The sequence below is a fragment of the Tasmannia lanceolata genome, unplaced genomic scaffold, assembly GCF_043159265.1.
Source record: "Tasmannia lanceolata isolate RefF3 unplaced genomic scaffold, GAP_Taslan_0.1 ptg000002l, whole genome shotgun sequence".
Classification (NCBI taxonomy): Eukaryota; Viridiplantae; Streptophyta; class Magnoliopsida; order Canellales; family Winteraceae; genus Tasmannia; species Tasmannia lanceolata.
The window spans coordinates 47,020,754-47,041,267 of NW_027518679.1; the positions used below are offsets into that span (position 1 = coordinate 47,020,754).

General features: G+C 38.7%; 2 protein-coding genes and 1 long non-coding RNA gene across 4 annotated transcripts in view; 1 reads left to right on the forward strand and 2 right to left on the reverse strand.

Annotated features, from left to right (window-relative positions):
- The first annotated feature begins 3,794 nt into the window (after window positions 1-3,794).
- Window positions 3,795-6,674, forward strand: LOC143885846 (costunolide synthase-like). The gene is made up of 3 exons (XM_077389900.1): window positions 3,795-4,217; window positions 4,719-5,216; window positions 5,896-6,674. The coding sequence occupies exons 1-3, from the start codon at window positions 3,975-3,977 to the stop codon at window positions 5,989-5,991; spliced, it is 837 nt and encodes a 278-aa protein (XP_077246015.1). The 5' UTR covers window positions 3,795-3,974; the 3' UTR covers window positions 5,992-6,674.
- Window positions 6,675-7,882: 1,208 nt separating this feature from the next.
- LOC143885853 (uncharacterized) lies at window positions 7,883-13,709 on the reverse strand. 2 transcript variants are annotated; one of them, XR_013253654.1, is made up of 5 exons: window positions 13,630-13,709; window positions 11,624-11,707; window positions 10,841-10,971; window positions 8,703-8,893; window positions 7,883-8,155 (listed from the first exon to the last, which is right to left on the reverse strand). It is a non-coding gene; the product is annotated as an uncharacterized LOC143885853 (long non-coding RNA). The 2 variants fall into 2 exon arrangements; XR_013253655.1 differs by lacking the exon at window positions 13,630-13,709 and adding an exon at window positions 12,457-12,705.
- A 4,500-nt stretch (window positions 13,710-18,209) lies between these two features.
- LOC143892437 (uncharacterized) overlaps window positions 18,210-20,514 on the reverse strand; it is a 41,383-nt gene continuing 39,078 nt past the window's right edge. The window contains exon 10 of the mRNA XM_077397060.1: window positions 18,210-18,832. Coding sequence (XP_077253175.1) covers window positions 18,210-18,832 — 623 coding nt within the window. The remainder of the gene's footprint in view (window positions 18,833-20,514) is intronic.

The following is a 20,514-nucleotide window of genomic DNA, read 5'->3' on the forward strand; positions in this document are numbered from 1 at the left end:
GTGTACATGTTATTATTTAAATATTTGTTTGACTATTGTGGGAATAGGATCTTGAAAGGGTTGGGCACTTGGGAGGATAAGTAGACCATGCTTGTGATGAGGGACGGAGCCAGGAATTTGCAAAAGAGGGGGCGAACAAATATTGTCATATAATAATTAAGATGAAAGTGTTTCTTCGCACGTGTGACTTGAAAAGCCACCGATTGGTTCGTATGGCGGGTCCACCTCTGTGGGGTCCCCAAAAAGCGACCAATTGGTGGCTTTTTAAGCCACTTGTGAGCAGGGAGCTCCCTGCGCAGGAACACTTTTCTCAATAATTAATAAATCTTCATAAAAGCCTCAAAGGCACTATGATATTGGAAAAAAAACCAAGAAAACTGAGTTAACCAAATACTTGAAAATAAATTTTCCATGGCAAAAAATTTCTCTTCTTCCAAACAACCCCTAAGAGACAACCATTATTTCAAAGAAAAAAATGCTTACAAGAAAGTCAATTCTACAATAAAGTAGGATACGATTTAACTTTTGTAGAGTAATAGTTTTGCGCAAAAAGGGATTGCCCACATTTTTCACTTAGGACAGCCCCTCAAGTGAATTTTTGGCTACTCTTACACACTATAGTGGGTTGTCCTGTGTAAAAAGTGGGCAAGTATATCATGGCAAAAAAAAAGGGTGCTATTTTAGTAAACAGAAAGATACGCTATGCAAAAGTTAGAAAGGGCAATTGCACCATTCATAAAAACCAAGAAATAAAAGGGGGCAAGAGGCTATTTTTGGAATTTAAATGTATATGAAATTTTTTAGGGGGGCAACTTGCCCCCCCTGAATCCGTCCATGCTTGTGATATTATATGAAGATTTTGAATTAGCTTTTGATGGGAAATGATATATTCTTGGTAAGCAACTTGAGGCGAATATGTCACGTTTTTTTGTTTGTTTTGGGTGTGGTTGTTGGCTGCATGGCGAGTGGAGGGTGTGGTGGGGTGTGGGAATGATATATTCACCCCTTTTACTTCCTTGGGGTGTGGGAAAAACTCAAGCACCCTATCTATTCAGCATCACAGCGCCCATCATAGCTTGGGAAATTTGGAAAGAGCGGTGTAGCAGATGAATGGAACGAAAATCTAATCCCACCAATAGAATCATCAGCACCATTTCAGAGGGTATCATAAACCTGGATTGTAGCCATTCTCCTCTCAAGGAACCAGACTTGTTAGAGGTTCTTTCTCTGTCCCAGCTTGGCATTTCTCCTTGCCGTCCAATGATTCAAAAGGATTGCTCGATTCTATGGAAGAGACCCCCTTAAAGGAACTCTTAAGCTCAACATAGATGGAGCTTCGAAGGGGAACCCTGGAGAAGCATGTGGAGGAGGAGTTATTCGAAATGAAAAATCAACGGTTATCTTAGCTTTCTCTCTTTACTACGAGAAAGGCACTAACATGGTTGAGGAAACTCGTGCGCTCTTGGACGGGCTCCGCTGTTGCAAGGCCTATAATATGAGCAAGATGATCGTGGAATCAGATAGCAAAGTTCTAATCGATCTCATTGACGGGAAAGGGCAAATCCCTTGGGCAATCCAATATCTCTGGAAAGAGATTCAACCACTCCTTTGCATTTTGTCTCCCACTTGCAATCACCAATTCAGAGAGGGAAACTCAGTTGCAGATGCCCTTGCAAACTTTGCAATTCAGAGAGGGAAACTCATTTATCCTCAACCAGTGAACCATTCTCACATAAACCGTTAAAAGCGAGGGGATATTACCCGTTTCGGGGGGGGGGGTCATTTCCCTACAAAAAACATTTTTCTTTTTTGATTGATGTTGGTGATCTACACTTAGCTAGCTGGATGCTGATTGGCAATTGAGAGCAAGAATTCTAAGTGTTGCTAGGGACCATCACAGAAGGCATTCCATAGGCAAGCTGTTGCATGAGAGAGCAGCCACATCGCGGCCCGTAAAATGCCCCCTGTGATGGTCCGTAGCACATCCATAAAAACAAATTAGAAAAATGTCAAAGAAAGATTGAAGTGGCTGGGAACCAAGTCTTATGTAAAAGCATGGTAAGATCGAACGGTCACCATGGTTTCTTTGTATTATAAAGACAACTGATATTTTGGAAACTGAGCAAAACCACGTTAGAAGATTAACAATTAGATAACTTGTTTGCATGCTTAGCTTTATTTTGACAGAATATAGTAGTTTTAGTTCACGTGAATCCCCTTATGTGAAGTAGATATGATGTTGTCCTTATGTTGCCTTTTGTGACTTGAACACGTGACATGTTGGCTGCTTTGATACCAAATGTTACCTATTAACCAATATGCTAAAATCTTCTTGTGCTTCTGTCACCTAAGAGGACAATGTCCTTTTTTGTCTTCAAACGAAATCCCGTTTTGCTAGGAGCCCTCAAAATAGACAACACTCACAAAAAGGGGAATGATATTTCCCCCCTCTGACGGATAAAATCCCCCCCTCGACGTTTTTCGTTAAGTTTTAAAGGCAAAGAAAAACGTTAAAGGAGAGGTGAATTTATCCTCAAGCAGTGAACCATTCTCACAGAAACCGTTAAAAGCGAGGGGATATTACCCGTTTCGGGGGGGTTCATTTCCCTACAAAAAACATTTTTCTTTTTTGATTGATGTTGGTGATCTACACTTAGCTAGCTGGATGCTGATTGGCAATTGAGAGCATCTGGAGAATTCTAAGTGTTGCTAGGGACCATCGTAGAAGGCATTCCATAGGCAAGCTGTTGCATGAGAGAGCAGCCACATCGCGGCCCGTAAAATGCCCCCTGTGATGGTCCGTAGCAGATCCATAAAAACAAATTAGAAAAATGTCAAAGAAAGATTGAAGTGGCCGGGAACCAAGTCTTACCGGATGGGTGCACATACTTTATTTTTAAAGTACAATTCAAACCATCCATTTATTAGATCTTGCAATGGATGCCCTGCACATCAAAATTCACTCCCATTGATTAATCCAACTTGTAATCTTTAATACACAGTTACATCTTTGACCAATACCACCTTTGATTAATTCGATCCGTTAACGTTCCTTTTATATATGCCTTCATATTTCCTAGAAATCATGCAAATCCTCCAATAACACACATAATTTTTTGACTATAAGAGATCTAAAGAAAAGCCTATCAAATGGACGCTTCAGATTAACAAAAGTCAGACGTGCTGACATTGAGGTCTTGCCATAGTGAAGCATTGGGATCCACATGTAAGATCGAACGGTCACCATGGTTTCTTTGTATTATAAAGACAACTGATATTTTGGAAACTGAGCGAAACCACGTTAGAAGATTAACAATTAGATAACTTGTTTGCATGCTTCGCTTTATTTTGACAGAATATAGTAGTTTTAGTTCACGTGAATCCCCTTATGTGAAGTAGATATGATGTTGCCGCCAATTTTATTAAAATTGGAAAAGAAAATCCCAACAATTTAACGATGGATCTTCTAAGCGCAACATCTTTTCAATGGAAAATAAAATAAAATAAAGTATGCAAAGCATTAGTGAAGACTACTTTGATATTAAAATACCATGGACGATACTAAATCATGTGGTTGAAAAACTATACACATGTTCTCAATCAGTTAATAAAAAAAGAACATAGCAGTTCGAGCCATTTTTTTTTAATAAGATGCAATTTCCACTTTATGTGCATAAATACCCTACTTTGTGTGAATGTTGAAAACAAGTTAGCCTTCAAACAAAATACAAAGGCAAAGCATCCCTTTGTATTTCTTCACCATGGCTACTACCACTCTTCAAAGCCGCTCCACTGAATCAAGTCCTTCTCAAGTTGGGTCATGGTTTGGACTTGGCAAAGAAACACTAGTTTTAATCTCCATTGCAATCTTCACGTTTTCTTGGTTCTTTTGGGTGCTCAGAAAATCGCGAAAGGGAACATTGCCACTCCCACCTGGCCCTAGAGGCTTACCTCTGATCGGAAACCTTCCGTTTATGGAACCCGATCTCCACCGTTATTTTGCCAAATTATCTTCGATCTACGGCCAAATTTGTAAGGTGAAGCTCGGCAACAAAGTCATTGTTATATTGAATTCCCCGGCCATGGCTAAGGAAATCCTTAAAGACCAAGACATCATATTTTCTAACCACGACGATGTGGCCGGAGGAATATCAATGACGTATGAAGGGTCCGATATCGTATGGAGTCGCGGTGCAGTTTGGCGGATGCTTCGTAAGGTATTGTGAAACAACCAATTACTCCAAAAGCTTAAGCTTTAATAGTTGTGTTATTTGAGAAATTATATCCTTGACGGCCATGCATGCACTTGCAGCCCCAAAAAACACTGGGGCCCACATAATTTTAGGTTGATCCAAACCGTTCATTTGTTGGGCCTGACATAGATAGGGCGTGCCCAGAAAATCTTCTCCACAGGATGATCCTAATCCTCAGAACAAACGGGTTAGGATCATCATATGGAGAAGATTTTCTGGGCACGCCCTATCTACGTTATGGCCCAACAAATGAACAGTTTAGATCACCCAAATAATGTGGACCACACCGTTTATTGAGCTGCTCGTGCACGCACGGCCGCCCACCATATAACTTCCCTTGTTATTTAATCATTTATACTTCCACACTCCCATGTGTGGCCTCTCTCTTTTTCGGGTTGGCCTACATGTGGATTTTTAATACCAAGGAATTATTAGGTTTTGATTTAATCATTTATACTTGAACAGGTCTGCGTCCAAGAGGTTCTGAACAATGGGAGCATCGAAGCCGGGCGAGGCATCAGGCAAAGGCAACTTTATCAGACGTTGAGAAATTTGTACACGAAAGTTGGAACTCCGGTTAATATCACAGAGGAAATAACTGAAACAATTTTCAACTCTATGACTAGCATGTTGTGGGGTGAAACTGTGAAAGGTGGGATTGATGCTAGGGTTGCGGCCGAGTTTCGACAAGTGATGGGAGAAATTGTTCACTTATTGGGACAACCTAATATTTCTGATTTGTTTCCGGTAGTAGCCCGGTTTGATTTACAAGGAGTGCGTCGTAAAATGAAGAGTCTTATGTCATGGTTTGATAAGATTTTTGATTCAATCTTAGAACAACGTCAGGGAGTGAAGAGCAACAAGAAAGATAGCTTGGATTTTCTTGATATACTTTTGAAGATTGAAGAGCAAGCCGATCCCAAAATGCCCTTGACCATGACTCAAGTCAAGGCCCTCTTGCTAGTAATTTTCTAACAAAATAGCTAGATATACAATATAATTAAGGATTGGGAAATAATATTTTCATTAGGGTGCAACTTGGGCTGGGCTCAACCAGATTTTCTGCATGCATTGAGCTGGGCTGGGTAGGGTTAGAAAAAGCCATCCTAATTTAATTTGGCCAGTTCAGGGTTGAGGCCTTGAGCAACCCGACCCGACCCAATTGCAACCCATCCCCCTGATTTTATTGTTATTTCAAAATCTTTGGGGTATGGCCTTTTTTTATTGTAATTTTTTCTGTTTTTGGCTCGGACTGACCGAATTCAATGGTTCTAACCTGATCCAACCTGACCAGATTTGGAAAAACGGGTTGACAAATTTTATAACACATTTTTGTGTGTTTTCATTTTGTTGACTATTTTTTGTTTAACCAACCTGGCCAGTTGCAACTGTATAAATCGAGGAACTCTTGCAAAAGCCACCTTCAAGGGTACCCCTATTGGTTGATTTCTGCAAAGTCAACACGGTTTCCACTTTTTAAGGCCCCATTCACTTTTTCAGTGCCACCATAAATGCACTTTGCAGAAAATCAACTATTCAGGGTGCCCTAGAAGGTGTTTTTTGCAAGGGCGCCCTTCATTCTATCATTGCTCGTATAAATCATTACCTTTAGGTATACTGACACTTGTTCTACTTGTGCTAGGACATGGTGGCTGCTGGGACGGACACAAGCTCGACAACATTAGAGTGGGCCATGGCCGAGATGCTACTAAAACCAGAAACATTGAAGAAAGCTTGAGATGAATTAGATGCACTAGTTGGTAGGGACTCCATTTTAGAAGATTACCACGTACCCAAATTACCATATTTAGACGCAGTAGTGAAAGAAGTGCTTCGTTTGCACCCTCCCAATCCCTTCTTGATCCCTCACACTCCGAGTGAGACTTGCGTGGTCAATGGCTACACTGTCCCTAAGAATTCTGGCATTTATGTGAACTCTTGGGCAATACAAAGGGACCCTTCTGTTTGGGAAAACGCCAATGACTTCATTCCGGAAAGGTTCTTGAATACTGGGAAATGGGATTATAAGGGAAATGATTTTCGTTATATTCCATTTGGGTCCGGGAGGAGGATTTGTCCAGGTGTTTCCCTGGCAGAAAAATCACTAGGATTTGTATTGGGTTCACTTTTGCATTCGTTCAACTGGCAATTACCAAAGGGGGCGAAGCTTGATCTTGATGACCAATTCGGACAGATTTTAAGGAAACGAAACCCAGTCATTCTCATCCCCACACCACGATTATCAAAACCAGAGCTCTATGCTCAGTTCTCTGAACAAGAATAGTTCTTGAGCTTGGACGGATGAGTTGACCCCTTTCTTGCTCTTATGTTGCTGGCTTCAAATAGTATATCTAGTATATGTAATGCTTGTACTTGAATTGGCTCATAGAAGTCTTAATAAAGTTTTAATATTTCCTTAAATACGATGAATCCATTTCAGTTCTTATGGTTTCTAGCTTCATGTTATATCTGTATTGTAATTGAGTTGGCACAAATGATCTGTTGAGAATTTAGGGAATAATACGGCTTACTAGACTTTGATTGAGAAACAGAAACAATCAAACAAATGATGTTAGTGAAACCTTTTCCGATGCGGCGAGATGAGGTACAAACTTTGTCACTCCCTTTAAGGTGAATTTGCGCCTATGTGGAAACTAATTTCGATGCAGCAGATTACTGGCCGCAATCACCCCCAGGATACAATAGCCCGACGCATCGTCGATCTCCAAGAACTGCATGATCTCAGAGATTTGAACCACACGAACACTACAGTAGCTGTGGACCCCGATCCGAGCGAGGCGGGGGGACGGGCCCCCCAGAAAGTCTCTAGATCATCCATGTGAAGGAGAGCTCCACCAAGGAACTTTCGAAAGAGTGCCCCTCCACTACAAGAAAAAAGGTTTTCCCCGGCGTTCTAGAACGCCGCTAAAAGATGGCCTATCCGCCGGTGATCAATTTGCCGGCGGATATCCGGCGGTCATACAACCGCCGACGAACATATTGTGGGGAAAGATGTTGCCGGCGGTTTTATCAAACCGTCAGGGAATAACATATATTGCCGACGGTTAAAACCGCCGGCCAAGTTCAGAGAAAAGTTTTTTACGAAAAATAATGCCGGCGGTTAGAAAACGCCGGAGAAAAAGCAAACTAAGTGCCGGCGGTTAATAAACGCCGGTAATAGTTTTATCCGGTGCGTATGTAATTGTTTTGGCGGCGGTTTAAATCAGGATATACCGGCGTTCAGGACCGCCGGTAAATGTGTTTTTTTTAAAAAAAAAAATTAAAAATGAAAGAGGGTTATTATTCTTCATTCCCTTCATGGGTACATATACCTGATAACAAATTATCGTTTAACACATTATCCACATCAAAGACAAGTAGAACTACACATCCAATAACATCACTTATCTTTCTTATGTTCATCCCTCCATGTAACCCTGCGTCCCACAAGTACTATGAGCGTGAAAAGCACCCCACCTTCCATCCATAACCATTCAGAAATCATATCCTCAAAAACAATTCAATCACAATGATAAAGGATGATACAAATAGGTACAATAAAAAGACATTCAATAATAAATACCAAAAGCAAGCGAAGGAGGAATCAAATACCAAATTTAAAAACTCAATAGGAGAAAACACCAAATGGATGTTGGATTGCCATCTGCATTATATTTACACCAAATAATTCTTAAAAGTTTAATATATTAGTATCTTACGTACTTCCAACGTACTCTACATCGAAGAAAGTCCCCTATTCCATTACACTATCTGATGAAGTCATGTATCTCCTTGTTTAATACACACAATAAGAAGACGCAGCCAGGAAAGAGGGGCTTAGGTTTTACTGAATATGAACCATTCTTTAGCTTCCTTTTCATATGGACAGCCGGAAAATAAACCTGAAATGAGATACACAAGTATGAAGTAATTAAGAATACACTATGTATAGTGGACAATATCATTACATAAATAGATAAATAATGAGTAGTTACAAAGATTGCTCCAAAAACCTTCTCAGAAAATCTACCATCAGATTACATTTGCAAGGAAAAAAATTTGGTCACATTGGCATAAATAGCCATCAAATGAGAGTTTTATACCATTCGTTGATGAAACAACAATCATCAAATGCAAAAAAATTCAACGCAAAATGTAATGGATTTTTGTACTAACTCCACCAAGTTAATGAAATAACAATTCCATTGTGATGCAACACATAACTCAACAGGGGCAGCTGCACCCTGTTGTAGGTCGTGCCCCTGGTTGTAGGTCGCGCCCAAAAAAATGTGGCCTAGGAAATGATCATAAATCCTTCAATTTGTAACCCTTTTTTTTTGAACTGTTATCGTAACTCCGCAAATCGATGTGCTTAGGATCATCCTATGGCCCACATTTTTGGGGCATGGCCCATGATTGAATCCTCATTGGGTTTTGATGATGTCTTACTTTTTATTTGCGAATGGGTCTATTTGTTCTTGTGTGGTTTTGAAAAGTCTCACTTTGTATATGGTGTAACTGTCATGCATTTGAGAAGGCTTGGGAGAAAGCTTGTTCATTTGCTCCATCCGTTCTTGTGATATCTAAGAATAAAAACTACCTTCTTAAGCCAATCACCTTCTCAGGTCCTTGCAAGTCATCTGTCACAGTAATGGTGAGATAAATTTAATTAGGCAAACACATATGGGTCTTTATTTTTTTTGTATATGAAGATTGACCCCCATGCAAATTATTGAGTGTATTCGTTTCCCTTATCATTTCAGTTCATATACATGTTATATTTATTGAATGATACCAACACAGTTCTAATTAGTTCAAACTTTGGCTCAAACGGAATGGAATAGCAGAGCACTTCACAAAAATAATGGGGCATGGATGACCCAAACTAAATTCCACTGATAGCAGATTTGCTCAGTTCATGTGCACAGTTAGCCTTGGGGTGATTAATCATAGTAAGACATTTTTTTTTGAAAATATTAATCATAGTTAGAAATGGATATGCCAACAGACCATAAGATTCAGTAGCAAGCACAAACTAAAGCTTTTGACAAACTGTGAAGATAGAACATATCAAATTCTTCCTTCCCGTTAGATGAAGAGAGGAAAAAACAGTAACGCAATTAGAGCATATCAAATTCTTCCTTCCAGATGGATATGCAGAGAACAAAAACAGTAAAGCAATGCCTATGCATTGAGAAATAATAAATTCTCATATGACATGTATGCTTGAAAAGAAACAAATTGCAATGAATCTAATCGTTTCATTAGGAGGTTTTGTAGAGCTGTTAATGTCTAACAATACACTATAAAAAAAGAATTTCACAAAAAATCAATATTTAACTACGAAAAAGAATTTTACAAAAATCCATATTTAACTTTTTTCTTTTTTCTTTTGCTATTTATTTGGGCATTAGCAAATGAAATTCACCATTCAAAAAAAAATCAATCAAATGAAATTCAGCAATTGAATTCCCTTTAGAAATACAAATACAGCAAATTGAGTGTCCTGATTTGTTCATGAAGATCAAGTCATCTGTTACTTTATTCAATTTTATCCGTATCTTGTAATTGACGATTGAATATGTCTGTTAGACATGGTGGAAAAGTAGGTTTAAAAAGATCACTTCGATTTCATTCCAAGGCATGTTTTTTCCTTCCTTTCCTTTGTTGCTGTAGCTATTGAACTCTTACCAAATAATTAGAGAGAAAGCTTGCGTAGAAGGCTTACAATTTCAAAGGTGGTGGTGTAATACTGTAACCTACCAGCTTGTAAAGAAAATAAGGAAACCGTTTTACCTCCTTTCTTACATTCCAAATGTATAACAAGGAAAAGGTAGAGAAATTAGTTGTGAATGATTGCATATGATGAATGGATCTTGTAGGGTCTCAATAATCTTCTTGCCCAAGAAAAATAAAGAAAGCTGACGGGAGAAAGGGAGGTAGTTTTTGATGGGGCCATGAAATGATACCTATTTTATATAGTATGGACTATGGAGGAGAATATAAGTGGATCAGGGTCGGGTCGGGTGGGTTCGGGTTTCGCAGACTTTGCCCAATTGGATTTGGGTGTAGAAAGCATTTCGGGTTGATCGGCTGGGCCAGCCCAATTTGGTAAAGTTTGATTTTGCTTAAAAATCAATGTACATACCACAAATCAAATGGTGAGACTCATCCTGTGATCTTCATGCAATGGAGGGGGCCAGCCGATACAGAGGAGCACATCACATAGGATAATGAGGAGGCGATGGAATTTACAAAGGCCGACCATATTCAACTTGAGGAGAAGCTCTTTTCTAAGGAGGGGAGACTGACGTAGAGCGGGTTCCGGCCAAAGAGTATGGGCAATCTTTCGTGTGGGGGAGAGTATTTTTCCTAAGTTACAAAACGTGTGTTAGTGTACGTAGGAGGGTTATTTTTGTCTTTTATGTCATGCAAGATATTGTTGTTGTTATTTTTGTCTATTTAGCATCAATAAACAACTAAATGGCAAACTTTCCCTGCAACATTCTCTAATTATTATCCCATTAAAAAAATATGATCATAACCACAATCAAACTAACTAAAATATTGCACGTGACTATCCACACCTTTTGCAGGATATTGTAGTTCTTGAGTACCGACATTCTTCTTGGTAGTAGCCGGTCCAATCCGCATCTACCTTGTAGAACATTGCATCCCATTCATTTCAGTCATGGCACGCAAGCTCTACAACAAACTCCTGAAAAAAATTATGTGTGAATAAATAAAAAGAAGAAGACAAATAAGGCAATATTACATAGAAAAATAAAGAATCCCAGTTTGAGAAGGAAAAATATTCAAAGTTGGAGGTCTAAATCCCAAGTTCTCTGCGAACACGAATTCCTAGAACATTAAAACAATGATCTTGTCCTTAAAGATAGAAAAATAGGGCATGAATCAATGCGGTTTCACCATCCATATCCAAAATGATGAACGGGTAAGTTGAGAAGACAAATGTTAATGGTTTGATGATTAATTGGCCAGTGAAAGCCCATGTGTTTCACTCCATGGGCCATCCTTGAAGGGATGGTTTCCCATAACACCTAGCTTTCCTCTCTAAGAAGAACAACTTAACTTAAGAAAATCCACCCAAATCCCTTTCCAGAACCCTGATTCTAAGAAGAACAACATAATAATGTCTCAGCATAAAGCCATTTCAGAAAATAAACAGTGGGGAGCATAGAGGCATCCTGTCCATATTATTACTAAAGAAGTTAACGCATCCCATTATTGTTTAAAAAGAAAGATTCATTTACTCTTGGGTTAAGTTTTTATACAAGCAAAAAAAAATTGCATTAAAAGACATGCAATGTGCCTTTATGAAATCAACCAAAATGCATATACACGCACACCTGTGTCTGTAATCTTGTCTTCACCACATCAAATGGGGTTGTAAAAAGTGCTGCAGTAGATCCAGCAAGGCCCCCACACATTAGCTGCAAGGAGAACAGTTCACATCATTCACAATAAAGTGTGGTAAATCATACTTCTCAAAGAACTTGATATTAAGGTATAAATTTTGACAATCACTACAGATGATGGATATAAGCATATGAAGGGCACCAAACAATGTAAGAATAATAATCGCAAGTTTATCTCTCTAATCAGTTTGCATCAGATAGTTTATATTAGGCTACAAACTTCTAAGGCGGACCTTCTTAACCACTAATCTGAAGTGCAAATAAGAGCATGTTCCAGCTTCAATACTTGCAGCCTATGCCTGCTCCAGCCCTTTTGCATCCCCAACCCAAACTACTGAAGTCCTAACTCCTAATGACAAAGAATGGAAATAAAATAGAAAAATCACACTTTTTAGCCATCTATAGCGATTTTATTACGATATTTTTATAAAAGAGAAAAATCCTGAAATAATCCTGAGAAGTCAAAATAGATATATATATATATATATATATATATATATATATATATATATATATATATATAGCGATATTTTCATTTACTGTAATAATAACATGAAATTTTTTTTGATATTTTCACAATTTTTTTCTTAATTTATATATTTTTAAATAATTTTATTTTATCGTTTTTCCCAATATAAATCTGAAAAAAATAAAAAAGATTAATATATCCCGAAATTTTCACTTTCCGAGAAATTCCCGAGAGATATTTGTGACATAGACTACGGGCAGGCCATTGTCTCTTCCTTGGAGACTGCTGTAATTACCTTGACAACTCATTGCCTGTGTGACGAGTAGAAGAAAATAGCCCATCCCAACACAGAAAAGACACTGCCAGCCACCTCAGTGGTTCAATGAAAGTTAGATATTGGCAAGAGATATCCTATTTTTCACAATTTTTTTGAATGGTTCTATTTTTCACAATTAGAAGTTACGATCCAAAGAATGTGCCTCCTTTTCTTCTTTAGAATGCTGTAAGAAGCATTATCCACAATTAATGCCTAAAATTTCCCTTATCAAGGATATCTGACTGCTGCTGCAAAAACAAACAAAACAAATAGCAGACAGACGTCCATGAGACTCTAGGCACATGAAATATTTTGAGTTTTAAGAAAAGTAATTTCCAACGATGATGAGAACTTTATACCAGCCATCATCAGTTGAAATCAAAACTGATAAACTTGAATAAAAAATTAGAAGTAACAGTACACACTGATTAAAACATGACTAAATAATTGAGCAGAAAGAGGAACTCTACAGTAGAAGAAAAATGATTTAGCAATTAAAAGAAATGCTTATTCATGTCAATTAAAGAAAAGAACAAGCAGCAAGTTCTTGTATGGACCATTGCCTTTTTTAGTTTCATCAAAATTATTTTACTCTTACAGTCATTATTTATATCAGTTAGAAATATTTGAAGTGTGAAATGTCATTTATGTAAAATTGCATGAACCAACAAAAGCCTACTATCTAATTGAAGTAAAATTGTCCAAAAGACACATCATATATACAAATATAGTCAAGCGTACATTCAGAATAAGCAACATCACAGTGCTCATGAGCCCTGAACACAACACTAAAACTCAGCACAGCTTGGCTAGCTAAATACATGTAATTAATGTAAAATTGTCCAAAAGCCACATCATATATACAAATATAGTTGAGAGTACGTTCAGAATAAGCAACATCACAGTGATCATGAGAAAGGTTTGAAATTTCAGTTTCGGCCTAAGCCAAAACCGAAATTTTGGTAATTTCGATGTAAATCTAAAAATTTCGGTATAAATTTCGGTTTCGGTCCCGGCTGAAATTTAAAACCATGCTCATGAGTACCCTAACCCTCACACAGTTTAGCTGCTAAATAGTCAAAACAAAGTATAGATAGTAAAATAAGGAAAATATTCAAAGAAAAAAAAAGACGGTAAGGACAGAAAGCAAACCGTTTGTAATGAGTTGGGGTGAGCACTAGATTGTGTTGGTGGTATCACCAATTGTTTTAGGCATTCATAGACATAGAACTGCAAGCAGAGAAAAAGAAAACCTTGCTAAAGCATTCAACCTCAGAAGGCACGGGAAAAGGAAAAACAAATGCCAGAGCTAATGAATTCTAAACCTGGTGAACAAACCCATGATATATGACAATCCAATAAGAGGTAACTAAAGTAGATACTAATACAGGGGTAGATACTAATACATGATTTAATAAATAAACCACATTGAGCATTAAAATCACAATATCAGATATTTCCATATGAGAAAAACGAAACCCCATCAAAACCCCAAACCCCATCTTTCACATAAAAGAGCTGAGAACCCCTAGATCTATTACACTGAACCATATCAAAAACCCAAACCACATCAAAAACCATATCAAAACAGCATCTATTACACTGAAACCACATCAAAAAAACACAAACCAAAACTCAAATGGAAACGAAAATCCAAAATCGAAACCCCAAGCTCAGTCAATGAAATCGAAACCCTATATACATCCAGGGATTTCGGCGAAGAGAGATAGAAAGAGAGAAACCCCGATGAAACCCTGATGAAATGATGAATCGTTTTGGAAGAAAAGAGAAATCGTAGATGTAAAACGAAAGTACCTTCTCCTCTTCTTCTTTTTCCACCCAAATCTCTGGATTTAGTTTAAATTGAAAGGGTCTGAGAAAGGGAAAAGGTTAAAATGAGAACCCTAGATAGATTGGGGAAGATAAAACGGCCGGATTTCTCCACTCAAAGAGGGAAAAACAGAGGTTTCCGCGCGAAAAGGAAAAAAAATGAAAATAGGGTTTCCCGCGGGCAAAGCTTCAGATTCGCAACTTCGATCTTTTTCCCCTTCTTTAAACTTATCCCGGCAGCCTAACTTATGACTGCCGGGTAATACACGTTTTCCACGGCGGTCAAAACCGCTGGGGAATCCTCCAACAGATTTTACCATTTTATGTGGGAACCTTCGTTGTATGCCGGCGGTTTAATCTTAACCGCCGGGAAATAGTCATATTTAGCGGCGGTGTTTAGGACCGCCGGTGAATATCCGCCGGTAATTACAACTTTTCTTGTAGTGCTCACAGCATGAGTGGCGATGTAAAGTGAGATACCTCTCGATTCGGGGACTAGCCTGGATTCGAGGCGTACCTTAAACAAAGAAAGAGTCGCCATCCAAGGAAGTAGGCCCTGGATCCCATGTTGTGCTCTGTCGCAACAGATAACCAGAGATACAAAAGGTCCATGCCTGATGACGAATGGGGAAGGGGTTAGGCGCCCCCAATTTGCCCAAGTGCAAGCACCTAGTCTCTTATGCCATTTATTATTAACTTTGAAGAGTTTTGAGCGAAAATCATGCAAAATGGGAACGAATATGCCCGAGACAACGTCTAACTAATCATGCATGTCTCGGAGATGAATAAGAAGCACGCACAAAAGAAATAAAAGACATGGCACCTAAGAATAGCTAGGTTATGAGTGTCATGCCTAATTGGGTGTCGAAATTCTGATGGGCAAACACATGCATGCTAAAGCTAAAGGTATAGGGTCTGTACATGAAAGTAAGAAAACACAGCAAAACACACAACACAACACTACTCGACACACGACTCGATGCGACAAATCCTAGACTCTAATGCTATACTTGACTCGGACCAAAATGGCCATCCATCCTGGCTGCACTACGTATCCCGGCCTCGGGAAGAATCAGAGTCAACGTAGCTCGGCGATCTATGCTAAACTACAATGCCTAACTCTCTAGGACTGCTATCCTAGACTTGATCAACTAGACTCGACTAGTTTTTAAAGCTTCTTGCTATTACTTAAGTTCAAGTGAATGGTAATTTTTAGGACTCCCTATATGCCCTAACTAATGCAGGTGGGCCCTACACCCTATGTGTGACTAGGCTGTGTGTCCTAAGGAAAACCATGGGCTATCTAAGCGCATTCTAGTCTAGCCATCGGCTCGACTAAGTGTCTAACCGACCACGACTCGAGGCCTCCTAACTCTGAGGACAATCACACGACAAGACTCAGCATATCAACACACACAAGACAGACTCCTAATTCTAAGACACCCCAAACGCCTAAGACAGACTCCTAACTCTATGGGAAGATCTTTTGAAAATTGTTAGTACGGTTATTTTGAAGAATTTTTATAGTTTTGGAAGGTTTGAAAGGTTTTGAAGCTTATAAAAGTTTTTGAAGTTGTGACTGAACTTAGGATGCCAGCTGCAAGCCTGAGCTGCCTACGTACCCCTCAGCTAGGGATCAAGCCATCCGTAGTTCGGACAAAATAGTGAGAAATATTTGTAAAAATGGTGACTGGACTCAGAATGCCTGCTGCATACCTAAAGGGGGGAGGGGAAGTAGAAAACAGGGTGAAGATTCTCCTCTCTCTAAATGATCCTCACCCCTTGATTTGATCCAAGGGTCACTAAGGATTGCTTACACCTTAAGCAATATTAGAATTCTAAAATTACCCCTCTGAAGGTGGCAAATCACCATTTTACCAAACAAAATATCTTGCCTTTTATAGAAAAAGGAGGGTGATATCTACACCACCAAGCTTTGATAATTCATACCCTATCACAACCCAATTTTGATTATTGCACAAACTTCGCCTGTCTTTCTTTACATTTTTCGCCCGATTGCCGCGAAATTTTGCAGGGGTATCCCTGAGAATACTAACAACCTCCTAGGGAATTTGTCCCTAGGAATACGCACAATAAGATGCTAAAAAACTCAAGCCTTCTTCTCATTTTGGGCCCAGTCCTTCAGGAATTTGTTGAGATTAATTTCGGGATATTTTGGGACTCGAAATTTGGGAATTTCATTCGATTTTTGAAGCTCTTATTCGATTTTGGGGACTTTTAGGGTCCGGTCAAAATGGGGTGTCTACAGTAGCCCAACAAAATACGTTAAATAAAGAGAGGAAGAAAGAAAACACTATTTATAGTAAAGTAGAAAAACAAGAAAAAAACAGTAGTTTTTTGTTCTGTTGTTGTGTTTATAAAACACAGAGATCATCATCTTTTATACAGCCAAACATGTCTGTTCAATACTTTAATGGAGTGAAGACGACCTTTGAGAAAAGAGCCGTTTAAAAAATGTTTCAAATGTGAAAAGTCATTTTCACAACAGTCACAACGATTAGGTACGCCGACGCTATTTAGTTACGCCAACGTTATTAAGGTACGCCGGCTTCCTCAAGAACCGCGCCGTTATTTACCCAGTTAATGACGTTCCAGTAAGCCGGCTTACTTCAGGTACGCCGGCTTAAACTGCGAAGGTAAACGGACAGAAACCAAATTTAAAATGTAGGGGATGTAAAAACCTTTGCTCACACGTGCGGCCGGCCGAGCCGCGCCGGGCCGGGTGGCGTGTGTGTGGTATAGCCAAAAGCCCACCGGGTCCACTTGGTGGCTAGTGCGCATAGGCTTCATTTCTCCTCTTCTCATTAACAAAACTAAGGAAGTGAAGAGCTATATAAACACATGAAGCTTCTCTTCACTTTCCAATACGGGACTATTCGCGTTTGTGAAGGAAGTGAGCAAACTCATTTTCCAAAACAAAGTGGCTTCTTTTTGTAAACAAAAGAACTTTGTAAAATACCAACAAGGGCTATTTTGTATTAAAACACCAACAGTCCCCCACTTATTTTAATAGAAAACATGTTAAAACAAAATATAACTTGTGTTGGGCTACCGACGAAGCAACATGCATAATAAAGGTGACTATGTCTTGAACCTTTACTTAGTGTAAGTGTATTCTAACTGCCAGGAGTTAAAGTGAACTATGTCTTGAACTACAATCATTGGGGGCTAGAAAGAAATACACCACACGCAAGAAGCTAAAGTGTTCTATTGGTTCTTCCAAGCTTGCACATTACGGTCCTGTGCACATCCCAGTGTCCCTGTAAGCAGAAGAGAAATAAGCCCCACATTCCCTTTGGAAGCGGCCCACTTCCTAGCAGACACGTAGGTGAGTCTATCAAGGATTCTCCTGTAGCCTAGACATCCCACTTATATGAGTTATAGATCTCATTAAGAGTAAAATAGCCAACCTCACAAAAAGCTTCAGGATATCATGCTGGGTTACACCATAGGGATGGACTTCGAGATAAACTCATATTTAGCATGATCGTGGCACCATCCACCAATTACACTATGACTCGTTTTTCCCATTGAAAATCTAGTTCTTGGGATCTCCATTCCCTAGATTGGATATCCATCATAGGTAATTACTTATTAATGAGCTTAAGTCCCATCCCCCTCAATGTAAAGTAGATTTTCTCCCTTGATAAGGCCTTAGTTAAGGGATCTGCTAAGTTGTCACCTGATTTCACAAAATCAACGGTGACTGCGCCATTGGATATCAATTTTCTCACAGTACTGTGCTTTCTTCGGATCTGTCGCGACTTTCCATTATAGTACTTATTCTGTACTCTTCCAATGGCTGCCATGTAGTCACAACGAATCAAAACTGCAGATACATGTCTATACCACACAGGTATGCCAGATAAAAAATTCTTTAACTAAGTAGTTTCTTCACAAGCAGAAGTTAGTGCAATTAGTTCTGATTCCATAGCAGATTGAGCAATTATAGTTTGTTTCTTGGATCTCCAAGAGACAGCACCACCACCAATAGTAAATACATAATCTGTGGTAGATTTGGAATCTTCTGACAAAGTATTCCAATCCGCATCGTTGAATCCTTCCAAGACAGCAGGAAATCTCTGAAAATGAATCCCATTAGTAATTGTACGTTTAAGATATCTCATTACACGTGATATAGCATTCCAATGTTCTATACTAGGACAACTAGTGTATCTACATAGCAAACCAACAACATATGCAATATCAGGTCTAGTGCGATCTGTAGCATATTTTAAACTACCAATTATACTAGCATACTCTTTTTGATTCACACTATCACCATCATTAGCATACAATCTAATTCTTGGATCAAAAGGAGTACAAACAGGTTTACAATCAAAATACTTATATTTCTTAAGTATTCTCTCAATATAATGGGATTTATCAACTGAAATATCATTTTCATATCTAGTTATTTTGATTCCCAAAATTACATTTGCTTCACCAAGATCTTTCATATCAAAGTTTTGCATAAGCAAGCTTTTGGTTTTATTACCTACGTCTAAGTTAGAACCAAAAATTAAAAGATCATCAAAATACAAGCAAATGATAATACAACATGAATCAAAATACTTATTATAAATGCACTTATCACTTTCATTTATCTTACACCCATTTGATATCACAATACTATCAAATTTCTCATGCCATTGTTTAGGTGCTTGTTTAAGACCATAAAGTGATTTCAACAATTTACACACACTTTGTTTTCTTGATCAAAGGCAACAAAACCGTCAGGTTGATCCATATAGATATCTTCTTCTAAACTACAATTTAGAAATGCAGTCTTTACATCAATTTGATGTATAACAAGGTTATGGATGACTGCTACTGCAATAAAGACTCAGATAGATGTGATTCTTGTAACTGGAGAGTAAGTGTCAAAGAAATCTATGCTCTCTTTCTGTTTAAAGCCTTTAGCTACAAGAATGGCTTTTTGTAGATGTGTTAATTTCTATCTTCTTTAAAATCTTTCAAAAAAGACCAAACCGTGTTACACAGGTTCGGTAATTTCTATCTCTGTTAAAATCTTTCAAAAAGACCAAACCGTGTAACACAGGTTCGGTAATTTCCATCTCTGTTAAAATCTTTCAAAAAGACCAAACCGTGTAACACAGGTTCGGTAATTTTCATCTCTGTTAAAATCTTTCAAAAAGACCAAACCGTGTTACACAGATTCAGTAATTTCTATCTTTGTTAAAATCTTTCAAAAAGACCAAACCGTGTAACACAGGTTCGGTAATTTCTATTTCTGTTAAAATCTTTCAAAAGGACCAAACCGTGCAACACAGGTTCGGTAATTTCTATCTCTGTTAAAATCTTTCAAAAAGACTAAACCGTTTTGTTGTAAACAGTGTTAAATCCCCAGCAGAGTCGCCAGCCTGTGGACCCCGATCCGAGAGAGAGGTGGGGGACGAGCCCCCAGCGGCCTCTTAGGATCATCCACGTGAATGGAGAGCTCTACCAAGGAACTCTCGAAACGGATGCCACCCTCATAGCATAGCACGAGTGGCGATATACAAGAGATACCTCTCGATTCGGGAACAAGTCCGGATTCGAAACGTACCTAAACAAACTCAGAGTCGCCATCAATGGTATACGGCCATGGATCCTCAAACAAAATAGGCTCTGTATACTATGGATAACCAGAAATATATATGGGTCCGTGCCTGATTACGAATGGAGAAGGTCTGAGAGCACCCCCAATTCATCCGAGTGAAAGCACTTGGTCTCTTATGCCATTTATTATTAAATTAAAAAGTTTCGGACGAAAATCATATGAAATAGGAACAATTCTCAGGAATCGTCTACCTAAGCATGCATTTCCTGAGGATAAAGAAATAAGCATACACAAAATGAAATGAAAAATATGTGTCACCTAAGCAAAGCTAGGTTATGAGTGACATGCCTAATAGGTGTCCAAGTTCTGGTGGACATACACATGTAAACTACAGCTAAAGGTATAGTATCAGTACAAGAAAGTAAGAAAACACATCAAAACATGAAAGACAAATAAATCCTATATATGACAGGACAAGACAAATCCTAACTCTAATGCGACTTGACTCGGACCAAGATGGCCGTCCATCCCAGCTGCTCTACGTATCCCGGCCTCGGGAAGAATCGGAGTCAACGTAGTTCGATGCCCTATTCTAAACTACGATGCCTAACCATCTAGAACCG